Source organism: Balaenoptera ricei, chromosome 16 (genome assembly GCF_028023285.1).
Source record: "Balaenoptera ricei isolate mBalRic1 chromosome 16, mBalRic1.hap2, whole genome shotgun sequence".
Taxonomy (NCBI): Eukaryota; Metazoa; Chordata; class Mammalia; order Artiodactyla; family Balaenopteridae; genus Balaenoptera; species Balaenoptera ricei.
Window position 1 is genome coordinate 31,203,536 of NC_082654.1, and position 20,059 is coordinate 31,223,594.

The following is a 20,059-nucleotide window of genomic DNA, read 5'->3' on the forward strand; positions in this document are numbered from 1 at the left end:
TGATAGATGTTGCCAAGATTGTGGTTCTTGGAGAACAAATCAAGTTAAGCAATTCACTAGGGAGGAAACATTTAGTTTTGTGGGTATGTAGTTTTGGTAGTAGTCAGCCAAAAGATACATCTGCAGGATACAGGTTTTTTTTTTTTTTTCCTCCCACTGCCTTGAATTTTGCAGATTCATGGGTTCAACATGCCTCAAAAGCACCTGCATTTCATTTTTATGTAATTGATTTTTCAGCTGTGAATTTTGTTTCCAGTCCTTTCACTAAGCATATCACCTTACATGTAGAGTTCCATCTAGTGGTAAAAGTAATCATTGCAGACTATAGGTAATAAAAAATATCCTTTTTGAGGGGTAGGTCTTGCCTCTATTACTCTTTGGGATAGTTGCCTAGTATATGCATTTAAATACTGGAGTCCTTGCTATTTCTGTATGCCTGTATACTTAACTACTAATTCTCCTGGTTCTAGACATTTATGCAAAAACCTTTATGATGAGGAAATTAACCTTTAGTATATACTGTACTTTGATTTTCTGTGATATTTACATCAAGTTGTAGCAAGACTTAGGTCAAAACTACTTGGTTTCTTAAAAAAATTTGTCATGAAGGATGTTGGTTATACATACAAGTAATAATATAATCAATACTCTTTCTAACACCCAGCTTCAACAAACGTTAACGTTTTCCAGATTTACCTCAAATGAACCACTCCCCTTTCCCCCAGCTGAATACTTTATTGCAAAAACAGTGCTAGCACCCTAGAAACTCCCCTTATGGCCTCTGGCCTCCTCATAATCACTAACCCCCAACGGTAGCCATTATCCTGAATGGTAAATACATCTTTGCTTCTCTTTACAATTTTGCTACTTAAGCAAGTACAGATCTTCCTTGATTTATGATGGAGTCGAAAATGCATTTAATACACCTAACCTACTGAACATGATAGCTTAGCCTAGCCTACCTTAAACATGCTCAGACCACTTACATTAGCCTGTAACTGGTCAGAATCATTTAACACAAAGCCTATTTTGTAATAAAGTGTTGAATATCTCATGTAGTTTATTGACTACTCTACTGAAAGTGAAAAAACAGTGGTTGTATGGGTACAGAATGGTTGCTGTCCAGCATCACGAGAGAGTATTGTACTACATATCGCTAGCCCGGGAAAAGATCAAAATTCAAAATTTGAAGTACGGTTTCTACTGAATGCATATTGCTTTCACACCATCATAAAGTTGAAAAATCGTAAGTTGAACCATTGTAAATTGGAGACTGTATCTCTAAACACTATATTTTTTGTCTTTTTAAAAAATAATTAATTAATTAATTAATTAATTTTTGGCTGCGTTGGGTCTTTGTTGCTGCGTGCGGGCTTTCTCTAGTTGCGGCGAGTGGGAGCTACTCTTCTTTGCAGTGCTTCTCATTGCGGTGGTTTCTCTTGTTGCAGAGCATGGGCTCTAGGCGTGCAGGCTTCAGTAGTTGTGGCCCACGGGCTTAGTTACTCCACTGCATGTGGGATCTTCCTGGACCAGGGCTCGAACCCGTGTCCCCTGCATTGGCAGGCGGATTCTTAGCCACTGCGCCACCAGGGAAGCCCTGTCATTGTTTTTTCATTTGCAGTTCCTTGATGTCTAATGATATTGAGTAGTTTTTCAAATGAGATTTTATGGAAATCTCATGCTTGTTTTTCTATTAGGCTATTTATTTTTTCTTATTGATTAATATGAAGTCTACATATATTCAGGATATGAGCCTTTTTTTTTGCTGTATGTATTGTAGATATATTTTCCCACTCTTTTTCACTTTCTTAATGGTGTCTTTTGATAAACACAAGTTCTCATTTTAATGAAGTCAATTGTATTGATCTTTTTCTTTTTGGTTAATATTTTTTATGTGTTATTTAAAAATTATTTCCCCACCCTGAGTTCAATAATATATTTTTCTATATTACCTTCTAGTAGGCTTATTGTTTTGTTGTTCACCTTTAGATCTATAATTCACCTGGAATTGACCTTGTGTATAGTGACATAGGTGTCAATTTTCATTTTTTCCCCCTATAGATGTCCACGTGTCCCCGCACCATTTCGTGAAAAAGTCATTCATTCCCCACCGATTTGCAGTGCCACCTTATCCTGAATCCAGTAAAGAAGAAAGGAAGTAATAAAGATAAGAGCAGAAATTAGTGAAATAAACAACAAACATGTAATAGAGGAGTTCAGTAAAACCAAAAGCTGGAACCTTGACAAAGCTAATAAAAATTGATAAATCTCTAATAAGATTCATAAATTAAAAAAGAGAGGAAACGTAAATTACCAATATCAGGAACAAGGAGGAGGACATCACTACAGAACCTGGACACATTAAAAAGTTCCTAAGAGGATATTATGAACAAGTTTATGCAGTAAAGTTTGAATATTTATGTGAAATAGACAAATCCCTAGACATATATGGCTTACCAAAATTAATACAAGAAGAAATAGAAAATTTGAATAGTTCTGTAACACAAAATAAATTGCGTATATATAATTAAAAACCTTACAAAGAAAACTCTAAGTCCAGTTGGCTTCATCAGCCAATTCCATCAAACATTTAAAGAAGAAATGACACATAAACTTTTTCAGAAAACAGAAGAAAAAAAAACAAAACAGAAAAATAGGACACACTCCCGGACTCACATTGTAAGGCCAGCACAACCTTGATACAAAACCTAATGAAGACAATATAAGAAAGGACAATTCCATGATAATCTCACTTATGAACATAAATGGAGAAACCTAAACAAACTATTAGCAAACTAAATTTGGTAATATATAAAAATGATAATACATCATTACAATATTGGGTTTATTCTAGAAATGCCCAGTTGGTTTAACATTAATCAGTGTCATTCACTACATAAACAAAATAAAGGAGAAAAATTATTTGATTGTCAAAAAATTTTGATAAAATTAAGCACAGACTCATGATAATAAATAAATAACCCTTAGCAAACTAAGAATAAGAAGATATAGCCTGAATTTGATAGTTTATGCCAAAATGATGGGTGGGGAAAGATACCATTTTTCAATTTTTCTTACCCTGATAACTTCTAAAGTTAAGATTCTCTTCATGTTTTTTAGTCATTTAGACCCCTCTTCTATGAATTACTTGGTTATATCTTTTGACTAATTTTCTTTGAGTGTATTTTTCTTATAAATTTTAGGTATACTGATAAATTCTGAATACTAATCCTTTTATATGCATAACAAGTGTTTTTTTCAGTTTATGGTTTGTCTTTTATTATTACTTTTAAAGTTTTACATTTATTTGTTATTTATTTATTATGAATGGATAGTATGTTCACATGAGTCAAAAATCCAGAAAATACAAAAAAGCATACAGTGAAAAGTTTCTCTCCCACTCCTGTTCTTTCATCCAGTTCCTCTCTCCAGAGGCACTGTGACTTCATTTTTTGAGAACTTTGTTTATAATGTTATTTGTTGAACAGACATTTAAAATTTTAATGTAGTTAAATGTTTCAATCTTTTCTTTGTGGATTGTGCATTTTATGTCATGTTTAAGAAATCTTTCTTCTGCCTCATTAATTTATTCTTTTTAAAGTTTGACTTTTTTGGAAGGGAATCTAAAAAAGAATGGATATATGTATATGTATAACTGGTTCACTTTGCTGTACAGCAGAAACTAATACAACATTGTAAAGCAACTATACTCCAATAAAAATTAATAAAAATTAATAAAAAAAATTTGGCTTTTCATATTTAGATCCTTATTCTGTCTGGAATTTATTTTTTGTGTATGATGTGAGGTAGGGATCACCCTTCCTTTTATATTATAAAACTGCTTGTCCTTATACTGTTTATATTGTGTGATTGTTTTGTCTAATACAACTTTCAGTGTGATGGGAGACTACTCTTGCGTTTCATCTATATGTTGGCAAATACAGTTAACTTGGTCCAGTTTTTAATTTCTGTTTTGTTCCTACTTGCAGATGAGTGGTTAGAGTCCTAATAAGTACTGCCTTTCAGGCCCCATAATGTGCCCTTGTGTCCTCTAACATGTCTGGAATTTGTGTAGGCTGTGATGGGGCAGGGAAAGGAAGGTTTCTTTGTTACAACAAACAAGGAGAAAGCGTTTTTCCTGTCTCTTCGATCTACCAATGCCTCATCAGAAGCTTTCAGCACTTATGTAAGAAATTAATTTTTTTCTTAAACTTGAACAAACTTAGAGTTTGTTTTAAAATTAGATACTGTAGAGGAGGAACTTCTCTTAAGTTCTTGACCATGTTCTGTGATATTCTCAGCTTTATATTGTGGTACTATATATTCCATGGAAAGAGATTAGCGGACTTTGTGATATGGGGATAATTTAAAAACATAACCTACTGTATCTGTCTTTTCCATCTCTTATCTTCCATTTTACTTCCTTTTTTTAAACCATTTCTCTCCCTTACTTTTTGTCTTACCACATGCTCCACTCAGAAAAAGTGAAGAAGAGGAAAGAGAAAAAAAAGAACTAGATTAAAGAAATTAAAGTGAGACAAAACAAAAATGAATGATTATGGGAAGGAAGGGGAGAAAAAGCAGAAGGGGAAAAGAAACTGAGATTGCTTGTTTGTTACTTGTGTATTAGGACTCCTAAGGTATCTCTTTCTTGTGTCCCTTGTGAATAGGTAGGGGCAGCCTTGAACTTATTTATTCTCCTACCTATTCTACCTATTTAGGAGGGAGCAGACCGCAAGGTGGAAAGGATTCTGTTGAGAAACGATGTAGTAGGGTTTTGTGCTTCCGTCTCCTTTCTACTTGTCTATTTGATCCAGTTTAGTGCCTGAAGGTCAACTGTGATATAAGTTTTGGAATCTCAACTGAGTCTTGCTCTGGATATTAAGAAACTAAAGATCTGGAGGTTATATGTATGTATGTGTTTCTACTTTAGGAATATAATGGATGCTATTCATGTACATTTATATGTTAGAATTAATTTGATCTGAATTCTGTTTTTCAGAATTAAAAGGGATGTGACATCCATAAAAGCTTAGATCTGATAAATTATAAGACTCTTTTCAGTGCTAACCCATTTCATGATTTTCTGGCTCTCTCAGTAGAGTAGTAATTTCTCACTGGCAGTGATTATAAGTAATAGTTGTCTATTGACTCTTATTTCTTGACTAAAATAAGCTGACATTAAAAAAAAAGGCTTTGTCAATGCTTAGGATGAAATTGCTTTTGATTTTATTTGGCTTGTATTATAATCATTTGCCAATGATTATACAGGAAAAATTATACAGGAAAAATAACCTTAGTGTATAAAAAGGTTGAGGAAACAGCATTTTAAGTTCTCTTTCTTTAATGACTTTTTGGCTTGAGAATACACATTCATAATTTTTAATTTTTATGTAAATTCTTATGTTATCATTTTAGAGAAAAGAAATTTAGTAGCCACCAACTGAAGATTTGGGCTGTTGATTAAAATTACGTGATAACTTTTCAAGGAAGTAGAGATGAACTTTGAAATTTACCCATGCCTTGTTTTCATTATACCATATTAAAAGTGATCCACGTAGGACTTCCCTGGCGGTCCAGTGGTTAAGACTCCGTGCTTCCACTGCAGGGGAACTAAGATCCCACATGCCATGTGGTGTGGCCAGAAAAAAAAAAAAAGATCCATGTAGTATTGGCAAAGTGTGTTAAAGATTAGTTATATTTAATGTTTAGAGATATCATTTTTCCTGGAACAGTGCTTTGGTACCTAGGGTGTTGTGGAAACTTTTAAGTTGTGATTGTTTTTATTGTGGGAATGTTTGATTGAATCAGGTGGATTTCAGCTTTGCCTGACAGATGTGATGACTTGTCCTTTCTGGCTTGTGTTATATTTACTCATTGGTTGTATAATAGATGGCTGTTTATATAATGAAAATTAGAATAAGCCATTAGAGATGATTGATAATGGATACAAACAAGTGGTGATGTGTCTGCTACAAGAGATGGAATAATACAGTTCTTATATGTAACATGTTAAAATTAGAAAACAATAGGGAAGAAAATATTTCTGAGAGTCAGGGGAGCTTTGCTAGAAGTATAGCCCAAATAATTTAGGAGTGGAAAACCAGCTAAGATCAGGGGCCAACAGAACATATCTGCTGAGTATTACTCAGTGATAGAAGAGTGAAATTAGAAGCAAAATACAGAATTTTTTCAAGTGCCTTAGAGAGGAAGAACCTGTCTGAGCAAAGTTTGGACTTAGACAATAGGCCAGAGCCATCCAGAATGAAGGATTTTAAAATAAAACCTATTTCTGAACCTTGGCAAGGCTGAATTAATATCTGTTTTATGTACCTGTAAGTGCCTTCCATTCTAGTGAAGGCTTTTTGGTTATGAGGAACAGAATCCAAAGCGCCTGGCTCAGTTGAAGGGGACTGATTATAAGGAAACACCTGCCTGTGTAGGGACCCAGGAACCAAAGAACCCTAAGGGTAGACTAAATGTTTTCAAAATGTCTACTATACTGTTTAGATATAGTTTTAGCTCTTCAGTAGTCTCATGCTCACTGTCACGTGGTTTCTGTGGCATTTGCGACTAGCCTGTGTTACTGTCAGCAGTTAATCACTGGATGGGAAATACCATACGGTGCTGGCTGTACTCCCAAGAAGGCCTTAATTTAATGATTACCCATTGCTGTGTTAGGGGGAACAGCTGCAGGTCTGATGTTTTACAAGAATTTAATGGTAATAGTTTAGGGTTTGACTGTTTTAATAAGGAAAGTGGTCTATGTGACTGCCAGTTCTAATATACTCTTAGACTCAGGAGGCTGTAAGGATCTATATCTTCTTGCAGTGAATGCCTAAAATTAAGAGGCAAATTCAGGTCATATCGTAGAGGCTATTTGGTGTCTTTTCTTTAAACTAAAATTCTAAGTATCTAGGTGGATATAACCTAAACAGCACCAAGCCCAAATTGTCGTCTTTTATGCAGTCAGCAGATTGCGGATTAGGTTTTCAAAAGACCAGTATGTAGATTAGCCCACAGAAAGAATGAATAATTGTGTGGTTGAGAGGGAATGAGAAACACGTATTAAAAATGATCCCCCCAAAGATTCTTCTGTTTCATTGTTTTCAGTGATGCCATCTGCAATTTTGTTATCTGCAATGATTCTTCCCTTCGAAGTCAGCCCATTATCTTCAATCCTGACTTTTTTGTGGAGAAACTCCGCCATGAGAAACCTGAGGTGTTCACCGAGTTGGTGGTCAGCAATATCACAAGGCTCATCGACTTGCCTGGAACTGAGTTGGCTCAGCTGATGGGAGAAGTGGACCTTAAGTTGCCTGGTGGGGCCGGCCCGGCATCAGGATTCTTCCGGTCTCTAATGTCTCTCAAGCGAAAGGGTAGGAGATGTATCTGTGAAGGGGGCAGGTCTCAGCTGCTCCCTGGGCTTCACTCTGAACATCTGCATATTCATGGAGGAGTTTCTATTATTATAAAGCACTTTTTGTCATTTTTTCATTTACATGAGTAGTAAAACCTTAAGTAATATTAATAGAAATTATAAAAACGATCTAGATAAATTAAAGCATATATATCAGTCCCCTAGAGATAACATGATTAGTTTAGGTAGTTATCAGGGGCACCTTGATTTTCATGCCCTATTAATACTATACTAAAATAATATTAAAGATACAAAGTTTCACAGCTGGTCAGTACAGTAAAGAAAGTTTGAACATTTTTTTATTGCAATAGTTCTCAAATGTTTTCATTCCATGGAATGCTTTGATAAGGCAAATACCTATGAATCACCCAATAAAAGCCTTCTCAGAAATAAGTTATTAGTGATATATATAATAAATTATGACTATTAACACTGCTTTTGATAAGATGTTAAAGAGGTACTATTTTGTTTTTTTATTTTTTTAAATTAATTTATTTTTTAAAATAAATTTATTTATTTATTTTTTATTTTTGGCTGTGCTGGGTCTTCGTTGCTGTGTGCGGGCTTTCTCTAGTTGCGGTGAGCGGGGGCTACTCTTCGTTGCGGTGCGCGGGCTTCTCATTGTGGTGGCTTCTTTTGTTGCGGAGCACGGGCTCTAGGCGCGCAGGCTTCAGTAGTTGTGGCACATGGGCTCAGTAGTTGTGGCTTGCAGGCTCTAGAGCTCAGGCTTAGTAGTTGTGGCACACGGGCTTAGTTGCTCCATGGCATGTGGGATCTTCCCGGGCTAGGGCTCGAACCCGTGTCCCCTGCATTGGCAGGCAGATTCTTAACTACTGAGCCACCAAGGAAGCCCCTGTTTTTTTAAATATTAGGAAATCCTGAGGGCAGCAAAAAAAGTTTAAACATTATAACAGATCAGACCCTATACCAACTCTGGTGGATAATCTGTCATGCTCTGACAATCATGGGTCTAAGTTCTATTTTTTGTTTGTTTTTAAATTAAATATCAATAGTCTAGGTATTGTTACTTAAATAAGAAGATGGTCTTTGCCTTCAAGGAACCTACCATCTAAGATTAAACTCACAGAGAGTTGATTGAGAGTTTTATCATTACATTTTCTGGAACACTTCCAACTTTAAGGTTTTTGTTTACTGAACCTGTGAAAATACTTGCTAAACTGTAACATAAGATACTTGAGGGGTATGCTGATTTTAAGTATGCTGATTTTGTACTATTTGTGGAAAATATAGCCTTGTTCTATTGTATGTTTTTTTTCAGAAAAAGGAGTAATATTTGGATCCCCACTGACAGAGGAAGGCATTGCCCAGATATACCAACTGATTGAATATCTACACAAAAGTAAGACTACTTGAAATTTTGTCATTCTTTGTTAATGAAGAATTGTCAGTTTTCTACTGAGAGCTAACATCCTTGAGTTAGCAATTGTTAGGTGACAATTAACCATCAACAAAGAGACTAATCAATGATAATTTCAGGTGGTATGTTTCTAAATATATTTCCTTTTAAATTTCATCTCATGTATTGATTTGTTTTATACTCTCAAAGATATATATATATATATATATATATATATATATATATATATATATATACATTAGATAGTGTCTATGAAATCACAATTTCCCCTTGACTGAGAGAGACATTTCTTCTGGAAAAGTACGTCACTCCTTTATAACATTTACTCCAGGGAGCATAATTTATCGCCAAAGATACTTTTCATCTCTAGAATTCTCTGATTAAAATACACTCTTCACTTAATTCTTTTTGCACTTTTTTAGTAGTCATACTGGTTATGTTATTGCTCTAAGTGTTTGGCAGAGCTGAGTGTATATGAAATGTGTGGCTTTATGTGATGTCTTGATAAATTTGACACTAACACTTATTTATGTCTTATTCTATATGGGACATTGTGCTAGGAGCTAGAGCAGAGGTTGCAAACTGACAGCCTAAGAGTTTAAGTCATCTATATTCATATTTTGTTTGTTTGGCAAAGATTAAATTAAAAATAAAATTAGTTATCAGTCTTTTAAAATGGAAACAGTCCAGGTTTTCAACTTCTTTGGATAATAGGAAGATCTAGCATCCTTGGGCCCTGTTGCCACTTGGACACAGTCAGCTGGAGCACAGGTAGGTGCTCCTCAGTTTGTTAGGGTTCCTGTTCATTCATTTACTGTTACCAGCCTGGCCTTGTAGGCATTTGAACTTGGACCCCTGAATTAGGGGGTTATACAAAGAAATATGGACCTAAGTTGAAAACATGAACTCTCATGCTTCTTCCAGGTCAAACCAAAACAATATGTCTCATCTTTTTTATCCCCTTAGATTAGCTTAGAATATAGGTGGGAGGGAAGAATCGTTTAGTTGGGATGACCCTGAGCTTCTGGGAATCTCTTAGACTGAAAGGTGATCTGATAGGTTAGAGTTTTAATTCCTGGGGCAGCACAGAGACTCTAGATTCATTTTAGGCTGGGAAACTGTTTACAGGAGCAATGAACCTCCACAGATGAACTCGGCTCCTCCAACAAAGTCTGGGATGACCCACGGGAAGGGGCCTTCAGGGAGATTTGGCTTTCTTCCACCTTATTTTTCAAGCCTATTCTGACTATTCAGGGAGTGGGGAGGGATAAATTAGGAGTTTGGGATTAACAATATACACACTACTATATATAAAATAGATAACCAACAAGGACCTACTATATAGCACAGGGAACTATACTCAATATCTTGTAATAACCTATAATGGAAAGAATCTAAAAAAGAATATATAACTTACTTTGCTGTACACCTAAAACTAACACAACACTGTAAATCAACTATATTTCAACAGAAAATTTAAAAAAAAAAAGGTTAAATTCAGTTTCCAGGTGTGCCTCAGGAGGTTCAGTGACTCCTGGGTGGACCATCTCTCAGTCTGGGAGATCTCTGGGTGCTCAGGGATGTTCAGATATGTTTCCTCAGGGGCCAGTAGGTTCTAAACTAATCTGGGAAGAAAGACAAAAACCTCCTTCAAGTTCTTTGTAAAGGGTCTTTCAAGTATAAAGTAGTCTTTTAGATGACTTATTTTAATCATAATTCCTCTTTTTATTTCCTTTTTCATGTCCTCTGTTTCTCTTCCATGCTGAACAGACTTGAGAGTAGAGGGTTTGTTTAGAGTACCAGGGAATAGTGTCCGACAGCAGATTTTAAGGGATGCTCTCAATAATGGAACTGATATCGACTTGGAATCAGGGGAGTTTCACTCAAATGATGTTGCTACCTTGCTGAAGATGTTTCTAGGAGAATTACCTGAGCCCCTGCTGACACATAAACATTTCCATGCACACCTCAAAATTGCTGGTGAGTATAGGAGGTGAGAAGGAGATGTGAATACATTTCTTTCAATTTAGTAAAGTCATCTGGAATATTCTGTTGTTTGTAACCCACAGCAATGCTTCTGTCAATATTGTTTAAGACTTCATGATATTTCTGGGCTCTCTGAATACTCATAAGCATTGGCTACTTATGGTTGATTTGGTCAAAATTTTTTTTTGTTGAATAAACTTCTTTGAAGATAAAGTCTGGGTTTTACCTAATTTTGTATCCTGATGGATCCTAGCATTGTGCTGTGAACATTTTAGTTGCTTAATTAATGTATGCTTTTCACTGGATTGATTGACACACCCAAGTCAATTACCCAAATCAGTAGTCACAGTTTTGGTATATTTGCCTTAGTTTGAGGCTTTTGCTAAGTATTAATATGCCTCAGTTGAGATCATCTCTACTCTTGGAAATTTGCATCTTAAAAATAATTTTACTTGTTTTCTAAATAGGTAATACATTCACATGAATTAAAATCCAAAAGGTTCAAAGAGTAGACAGTGAAAAGCCTCTTTCCCACCCCTATTCCCAGCACTCAGTTTTTCTTCCCAGAGGGAACCAATGCTATTGATTTCTAATGTATCCTTACAGAGATATTTTAGACACAAACACCAACATATATTCTTTTTCTCTCTTTTTATGTAATGGTAGGGTGTTATACACATGGTTCTGTAGTTTGCTTTTTTCATTTACTGTGTTTTGGAGAACATTCCATTTTCAGCTCATAAATAGTTTCCTCTTTCTCCTTTATGCTTGTGTGGTAGGCAATTCATTCTTAAATTGCACAGCTGTTATGCTGCGGTAGGCTCTAAGTGCACACAGCATCAACATCCATACTATATTTACTTAGTTTTCTACCCTTGAGTCTTTTACTCTTCTAATTTTAAGGAAAATAAATAGATTTTTTTCTTTTGAATAATTTTTACTACTTAAAAAAAACCCCTGGTTTTGAATTTCTAAAATCTAATAAGATTAGATTTTTTTTTAGCACTTTCAGGAACAGTTTAGATGATACAAATGAGAAAATATTACTAGAGTGTTACATAACTTTACAGTTATTTTGGGGGAGAAATAAAGTTGTTGGATATTTGAAAAAGATATGGGAAATATTGATAAGTTCTTTTTATAAGGGTTAACATGAAGAATGCTTATTCTGTTTGCTTTCCTGTTGAGTTTATTTAGTGCAATATCTGAAACCGCCCCTCCACCACCCCATGATTCACTGTTCTTTGATATCATACTGAGGTGTGGCACAGGTGTAGCATTTGATACCCCTTGCTGATAACTGGGAGGGATTTTTGTTTTCAATTTCATATTAACAGGGAACAGTTTCTAGAAATATTATCTGCCTTTCCTAAACCTGGAATTATTTTTGAAGTTAAACAGTTTCAACAACACGTTGTTATCATTTTCAGGTCTATATGAATTATACCCAAATGGTTTTCAGTGTCTTTTGAAATTCTGATTATCTAGGGGACTGTTTTTATTGATAACCTGTGTAGCCTATTAGGGGAGAAACAATGATTCTGACTCCATAAGGAGCTGCCTGGATCATCCTGTTATCAGGGCATAATTCACTCTCATATTTTCTTAGCAGTAAAATATCTTGGTGAGGAAATGTGAGGGGGTGGCATTATTAAAGATATGTGTGGACATGTTTTCATTTCTCTTGAGTATATACCTAGGAATGGGATTGCTAAGTCATATGGTAACTGTATGTTTAACTTTTTGAGGAACTGCCAAACAGTTTTCCAAAGTGGTCACACCATTTTACATTCCCACCAGCAGTGTAGGAGAGTTTAATTTTCTCAGCATTCTTAGCAACACCTGTTTTGTCAGTCTTTTTTTTTTTTTTTTTGTCAGTCTTTTTGACTATAGCCACACCTCCGGTTATGAAGTAATATCTCATTTTGGTTTTGATTTACATTTCTCTGATAGCTAATGATACTGAGTATACAAATGCTTACTGGCCACTTGTATATCTTCTTTGGAGGAATGTTTATTTAAGTCTTTTGCCCATTTTTGGTTGGGTTTTTTTCTTTTTATTATTGAGTTGTATTGACATTATTTTGTTATTATATTTTGCTATAATCTCTATTTATGCTTGATTCTTTTTTTTTCTTTCTTTGATTATAATAAATAGTAGGAGCATTGATGTTTTTTCTTGCTTGTATTTTCTCCCTCCTTTGCAATCATCTCTTTTGTCCTCAAGATTTGATGCAGTTTGATGATAAAGGAAACAAGACCAATGTACCAGATAAAGAGCGGCAAATTGAGGCTCTTCAGTTGCTCTTCCTCATTCTCCCTCCACCCAATCGTAACTTGCTGAAGTTATTGCTTGATCTCCTGTACCAGACAGCAAAGAAACAAGACAAGAATAAGATGTCTGCCTATAACCTTGCCCTTATGTTTGCGCCCCATGTCTTGTGGCCAAAAAATGTAAGTGTTGAGGGGAAAAGGAAAGACTGCTTGGTTTTCTTGGGCTGGCCCTCGTCCTATGGCTGTACCTTGGTGAGGTTATCAAGGGTCCAAGGTCTAGTCTTCAGTTTTACAAGGTTAGGAACTTCCTGTATTAGTTCATTTAAGAGTTATTAAACCTGAGGGGGCCAATTCCTGTGAATCTTGCTTATAAGTCAATCTCTTGACAAACCTGAATAGCAATTTATTAGTGGAAATTCTTAGTGGAAAATATATAGCTACTAAATAAACTAGAATACTGATTTTGGCTGGTCAATGTAAATTCCTTCTTAACATGAAAGCCTTCTTGGGAAATCAAATTGATTTCTGAAGATTGAATGGTATAAATTTAGAATAGAGCTGTATGATCTTATAGGATAGTGTCACTGAGCTTTTAGATAAGATGACACAGAGAGCAATCCTGCCTTGTTTTAACTTTTCTATATCCTATAGATATACTCTCCTTAAATAAAGCTGAATATGCTTCTTATTACTGAGACCAGGGCCTTCTTAGTGACTTACACGAGAAGTACATTATCTAAAGGATTTTGAACTAATTCTTGGCCTGGAAGCACATAGCTTCATATTCCTGTCCATTCATAAAATAGGTTTTACTGTATGACGGAATTAGGAGTCAGGATAACTGGGTTGGAAGCTGCAAACCTGCTGTTAACTGTGTCCTTTCCTCTTTCTATGTGTAGGCTCCTCCTCTGTAAGCTGGGCATAATAGCACCTTTCCCACTTACCTGACCAAGATTGTTGGGAAGATAATAGAAATAGATGGGATATAGTGACTTATAAAAGATTTGGGGGATTATAGGAAATGAGAAAAGGAAGATAAAGGAGAGAGGTTGTGTGAGACGTTTTGCCTAACAAGCAACTAGTGAAAAAATAATATAAAGCTCTGGGCCAGGAAGAGCTTCTGCCCAGAGAAAGATTGATGAGGAGGAGGTGTGTGAGAAGAACAAGACATACTGACAATTGTCCATCTTAAGGAGATAAAGCCTCATAGTGAAAGAATTTTAGAACCAGCTCACTGAGACTGAAAAGGAGCGAGTGATCTATGACTGTAAAGAGAAGCATTGACTGTAAAGAGAAGCCTGTGAGAGAGGTCTTAGTATAAGCAAACATTAAGTAACAAAGATACAGGTTGAGGATGCGGGCTTTGGGATAGTAGATATGCTGAAGTGCTTAAAAAAAAGGCAGGGGAAACAGGAGAAGGTAATCAGTGACCATCTGACTGTGTTTTTAAGAAACGGATGTCACCTCTGGTATCAATTAGTAGTGACAGTTCTCTTTCGTCTTTGGAGAAACTGTAGTTTCTCTGGAGAGCAATGTCCTTGGTGATTGGTACAGATTCTATTCTTCTTTCCCCTTTTCCCAGGGTAGGTCTTCTTTAGCAACTCTGCATGTATGTCTGATTCTCAGGCAGAATTAGGAAATGAAGATTGGTTCTCAAGGATTTCCTGGTCACTTCAGGGACACATGGTTCTTCCTAGATTATATCATCTCCAGTGGAAACCTGCTGAACCAAAAAACCTTTCCAGAATTAAATGTTGTATTAGAGTCAGCTTTCTTGGGGATAGAAACTATCATATGTTTGAAAGAATTAGCTTACTGATAAGTAAATGGGAGTACCTGCCTTCTACCTCCCAGCTTTTCATCTCCCTTTTTTGGTTTCTTTTGCTCTGAATAGGTCACTGCAAATGACCTTCAAGAGAATATCACAAAGTTAAACAATGGGATGACTTTTATGATTAAACACTCTCAGAAACTTTTTAAGGTAGGTAACAAATGGGATTTGGGTAGTGACAGGACAAGGAGGATGGAACAAGGTGGGATCCTGAGAGGGCTCTAAAGATGACTAGATAAGAAAGGCCCTGCCTGGAACTGGAAACCAGATCGGACAGTGGTAAAACTCAGAGGGAACAACTAAGGTGGGGAAGAATATGGAGGTACCTAGAAGCTGAGTAGGGCTCTGCCCCCTGGGTAATTGGCTCCACGCCCGAGTCATTCTTCCTTTTTCATGAAAGACAGCAGATGTTGGAAGCAGAGTACTTTTATCCTGTCTGCTTCCTGCCAGTAGAATTTTGACAGCCTCCTTTCATCTTGTATTTATTGTCCTTTTTAGTACAAACTAGCAGTGTGTCTGTCGACATGATTTTCTCAATAACTTAGTGGGTCTCTGTGGATTTTAGTGGGATTCACTCAGTTAGAAGATAAATTTAAAGATAAACCTGTCTCTTCCTTGGACTCTTGCTGAGAAGGCTGAGGGACAATACCTTTAAGCTTCCTAGATGCCCTCTGGTTGTATTGAGAGGATCTGGTAGGCATACCTTTTACTCTTTGAAAGGGCCCTTTGTGTAACTGAATATTCTGACCTTTTGATGTTTCTAAGATTTTTAGCAAAAAGTTGCATAGTCACATCCTTGGCCTTTTCTTTAGAGTGTACTTTCCTGATGGTGAATTTCTTAATTTTAGCGTCTTTTGCCATCTGGAAAGGCTGAGAATTTTTAAGACCACTCAGTTCTGGTTCCTTTTTTTGTCTTTCTTCAATTAAAAAAAAAAATTGTGGTAAAATACATATGACAACATTTACTATATGTGTACAGGCCAGTGGCATTAATTACATTCATATTATTATATAAACCATCACCACCATCCATCGCCAGAACTCTTTTCATCTTGCAAAACTGAAACGCTATACCCATTAAACATAACTCCCCATTCATCCCTCCCCCTTGGCCCTGGCAACCACCATTCTACTTTCTGTCTCTATGATTTTGACCACTTTAAGTACATCATAAAAGTGGAATCAATCAATTTTAGTGATTGGCTTATTTCCGTTAGCATAATGTCTTCAAGGTTCATCTATGTTGTAGCATTTGTCAGAATTTCCTTCCTTTTTAAGGCTGACATTTCATTCACTGTATATACCACATTTTGCTTATCCATTCATCTGTTGAGAACACTTGGGTTGCCTCCACAGTTAGTTCTTGTGAATAATGCTTCTCTGAACATGGACATACAATATGTCTTCTAGACTCTGTTTTTAATTCTTTTGGGTATATAGTTGGCTCCCTGTATCTGTGGGTTCCCCATCCACAGATTCAACCAATGGCAGATTAAAAATATTTGGAAAAAAAATTCTAGAAAGTTCCAAAAAGCAAAACTTGAATTTGCTGCACACCAGCAACTATTTTTATATCACTTACATTGTATTTACAACTATTTACATAGCATTTACGTTGTATTAGGTATTATAAGTAATCTACAGATGATTTAAAGTATACAGGAAGATGTGTATAGGTTATATGCAAATACTGTGCCATTTTATATAAGGGACTTGAGTATCTGTGGATTTTGGTATCCATGGGGAAATCCTGGAACCAGTAACCTTGGATCCTGAGGTATGACTCTATACCCAGAAGTGGAATTGCTGGATCATATGGTAATTCTAACAGAACTGCCATACTGTTTTCCATAGTTGCTGCACCATTTTACCTTCTCACCAACAAGGCACAAGGGTTCCCATTACTTTGCATCCTCACCAACACTTGTTATTTTGTTTTGGGGATTTTTTTGATGATAGCTGTGTTAATGGTTGTGAGGTGGTAACTCATTGTAGTTTCAATTTGCATTTTCCTAATGATTAGTGATGTGATGTTGAACATCTTTTCATGTGCTTATTGCTTATTTGCATATCTTCTTTGGAGAAATGTCTATTCAAGTCCTTTGCCCGTGTTTTTTTTTTTTTTTTTTTTTTTGGCTGCACCATGCGGCTTGTGGGATTGAACCCAGGCCACAGCAGTGAAAGCGCCAAGTCCTAACCACTGGACCGACAGGGAATTCCCACCCATTTTTGAACTGGGTTGTTTGCTTTTTTGTTATTGAGTTGCAGGTGTTCTTTATATATTCTAGATATTAATCCCTTATCAGATTTATGATGTGCAAATACTTCCTCCCATTCTGTGGATTGCCTTTTACTCTGTTGATAGTGTCTTGTTGCACAAAATTTAAAAATTTTTATGAAGTCCCATTTGTCTATTTTTTTCTTTTGCTGCCTATGCCTTTGGTGTCATATGCAAGAAATCATTGCCAAATCCAATGCTGTGAAGCCTTTGCCCTTTACTTTCTTTTAAGAGTTTTATTGTTTTACATCTTACATTTATCTATTCTGGGTAATTTTTGTATATGGTATTAGGTAGTGGTCCAACTTCATCCTTTTGCATGTGGATATCAGTTTTCCCAGCATCATTTGTTGAAAAAACTGTCCTTTCCCCATTGAATAGTCTTGTTACTCTTGTTGAAAATCCATATATTTGAGGGTCTATCTCTGGACTCTATTCTATTCAGTTGGTCTATATGTTTGTCTTTATGCCAGTACCATACAGTTTTGATTACTGTAGCTTTGTAGTAAGTTTTGAAATAAGAAATGTGAGTCCTCTAGCATTGTTCTTTTTCAAGATTGTTTTAGCTATTTGGGGTCTCTTGAGATTCCATATGAATTTTAGGATGGATTTTTCTATTTCCTTTTTTTTAATATAAATTTATTTATGTATTTATTTATTTTTGGCTGCGTTGGGTCTTTGTTGCTGTGTGTGGGCTTTCTCTAGTTGTGGCGAGCGGGGGCTACTCTTCGTTGCGGTGCGTGGGCTTCTCATTGTGGTGGCTTCTCTTGTTGCAGAGCACAGGCTCTAGGTGCTCGGGCTTCAGTAGTTGTGACATGTGGGCTCCTTAGTTGTGGCTTGCGGGCTCTAGAGCGCAGGCTCAGTAGTTGTGGTACATGGGCTTAGTTGCTCTGTGGCATGGGGGATCTTCCGGGACCAGGGCTCGAACACATGTCCCCTGCATTGGCAGGCGGATTCTTAACTACTGTGCCACCAGGGAAGTCCTGATTTTTCTATTTCTACAGAAACTGTCGTTGCGATTTTGATAGGGATTGCAGTAGATTATTTTGGGTAGTATTGACATTTTAACAGTATTAAGTCTTCCAATCCATGAACAGGGGATGTCTTTCCATTTATTTATGTTGACTTTAATTTTTTTCAGCAATGTTTTGTAGTTTTCATTGTACAAATCTTTCATCTCCTTGGTTAAGTTAATTCCTAAGTATTTTATTCTTTTTGATGCTATTGTAAATGGAATTGTTTTCTTAATTTCCTTTTTGGATTGTTCATTGTTAGTGTATAGAAATACAACTGATTTTTGTGTGTTGACTTTGTATCCTGCTACTTTGCTGAATTTGTTTATCAGTTCTAACAATTTTTCTTTGAAATCTTTAGAGTTTTCTATATAAAAGATCATATCATCTATGAACAGAGATAATGTTACTCCTTTCCAATTTGGCTGTCTTTTATTTCTTTTTCTTGCCTAATTGGCAAAACTTGCCTCTGGCTAGTTTTGGTTCCTTTTTGTTTAACATAGTTTTTCCTTCAATTTGTCTCTCTTCTTACTTTAGAGTAGCTTGATTCTGCAAGGCCAACAGGAGAGTCTCTCTAGTATGTGCTAACAAGATTCAGATGAAGATATATTTTATATATATCTTATATATAATGCATATTTTATATACATAATGTATTATAAGTGTATATATCATAATTTAATCACAGTTGTGCCATCCCATCACTTTAGCCATATTATATAACCTGATCATCACAGGAGCAGCATTCAGTCACCAATATTCTGTTGGTTAGAAACAAGTCACAAGTCCATTCACACTCAGGAAGAGGGAATTATGCAGAATGTGAACATGGAGGCCACCCTAGGATTTATCCACTACAGGATGGCAAGTGATCCAAAGTCCAGAGTTTAGAAATGACAGATCAGAATCTTTGATTTAGTAGGCTGTAAAACAAAGGGTCAGGGCTGTATCCGGGGCTTAGGTGCCGAAGTCAAAGATTATGGTCAGGGGCTTCCCTGGTGGCGCAGTGGTTGACAGTCTGCCTGCCAATGCAGGGGACACAGGTTCGAGCCCTGGTCTGGGAAGATCCCACATGCCGCAGAGCAACTAGGCCCGTGAGCCACAACTACTGAGCCTGCGCGTCTGGAGCCTGTGCTCCGCAACAAGAGAGGCCGCAACAGTGAGAGGCCCGCGCACCGTGATGAAGAGTGGCCCCCGCTTGCCACAACTAGAGAAAGCCCTCACACAGAAACGAAGACCCAACACAGCCAAAAATATAAATAAATAAATAAATAATATTTTAAAAAAAAAAAAAAAAAAAAAGATTATGGTCAATTAGAAGTCAAGATCTAGGTAAGTGGATTAGAGCAGTAGGTGTAGGACAACAGGAGAAAGAATGGTTTTTAATGATGAACAAAGATCTTTCAAACCAGTTCTTTATATACTTCTCATTTAGGGGAAGAACTAGTTCCAAAGCATGGATTTATAGGAATAAGTTGAGAGGAGTTGTGTGTACGGAGAGTGCAGTTAACTGACACTAGTTGTGAATCAAGATGGGGAATTTCTAGGTGCAGTTCCTAATAGAACTCTCCTTCTGTTGAGTTCTCTTGTTACCACTGATATGGGATTAACTTTTCATAGCCCACCACTCACAAGTTGAAAGAGAGGTGGTTTCTCAGAGATCTCATTGCACCTCATGGTTTCTAGCTTTTCCACCTTCTGATCTGTTTACCTGTAGAGCCCATTCTCTCTTGCCCATTGTCCAGTACAATTCAAATATACAATGAAGTTGTACCTCACTGTGAAGGATTTTTTTAAAGTGACTTAAAACAACACAAATTTATTATCTTACAGTTCTGTAGGTCAGAAGTCTGACATGAGTCTCACTGGGCTAAAATTA

The 20,059-nt window shown here is 36.3% G+C and overlaps 1 protein-coding gene across 4 annotated transcripts in view; it reads left to right on the forward strand.

The window, feature by feature from the left end:
- Nucleotides 1–20,059, forward strand: part of ARHGAP19 (Rho GTPase activating protein 19) — a 55,760-nt gene that overhangs the window by 12,399 nt on the left and 23,302 nt on the right. For 2 of the 4 annotated variants that reach the window (XM_059900992.1, XM_059900993.1), the window contains exons 2-6: nucleotides 7,114–7,379; nucleotides 8,700–8,780; nucleotides 10,569–10,778; nucleotides 13,012–13,238; nucleotides 14,953–15,039. In XM_059900992.1, the coding sequence (XP_059756975.1) occupies nucleotides 7,114–7,379; nucleotides 8,700–8,780; nucleotides 10,569–10,778; nucleotides 13,012–13,238; nucleotides 14,953–15,039 (871 nt within the window). Of the gene's footprint in view, nucleotides 1–4,157; nucleotides 4,187–7,113; nucleotides 7,380–8,699; nucleotides 8,781–10,568; nucleotides 10,779–13,011; nucleotides 13,239–14,952; nucleotides 15,040–20,059 lie in introns of those variants that run through there. The other 2 variants (XM_059900994.1, XM_059900995.1) reach the window with 2 other exon arrangements.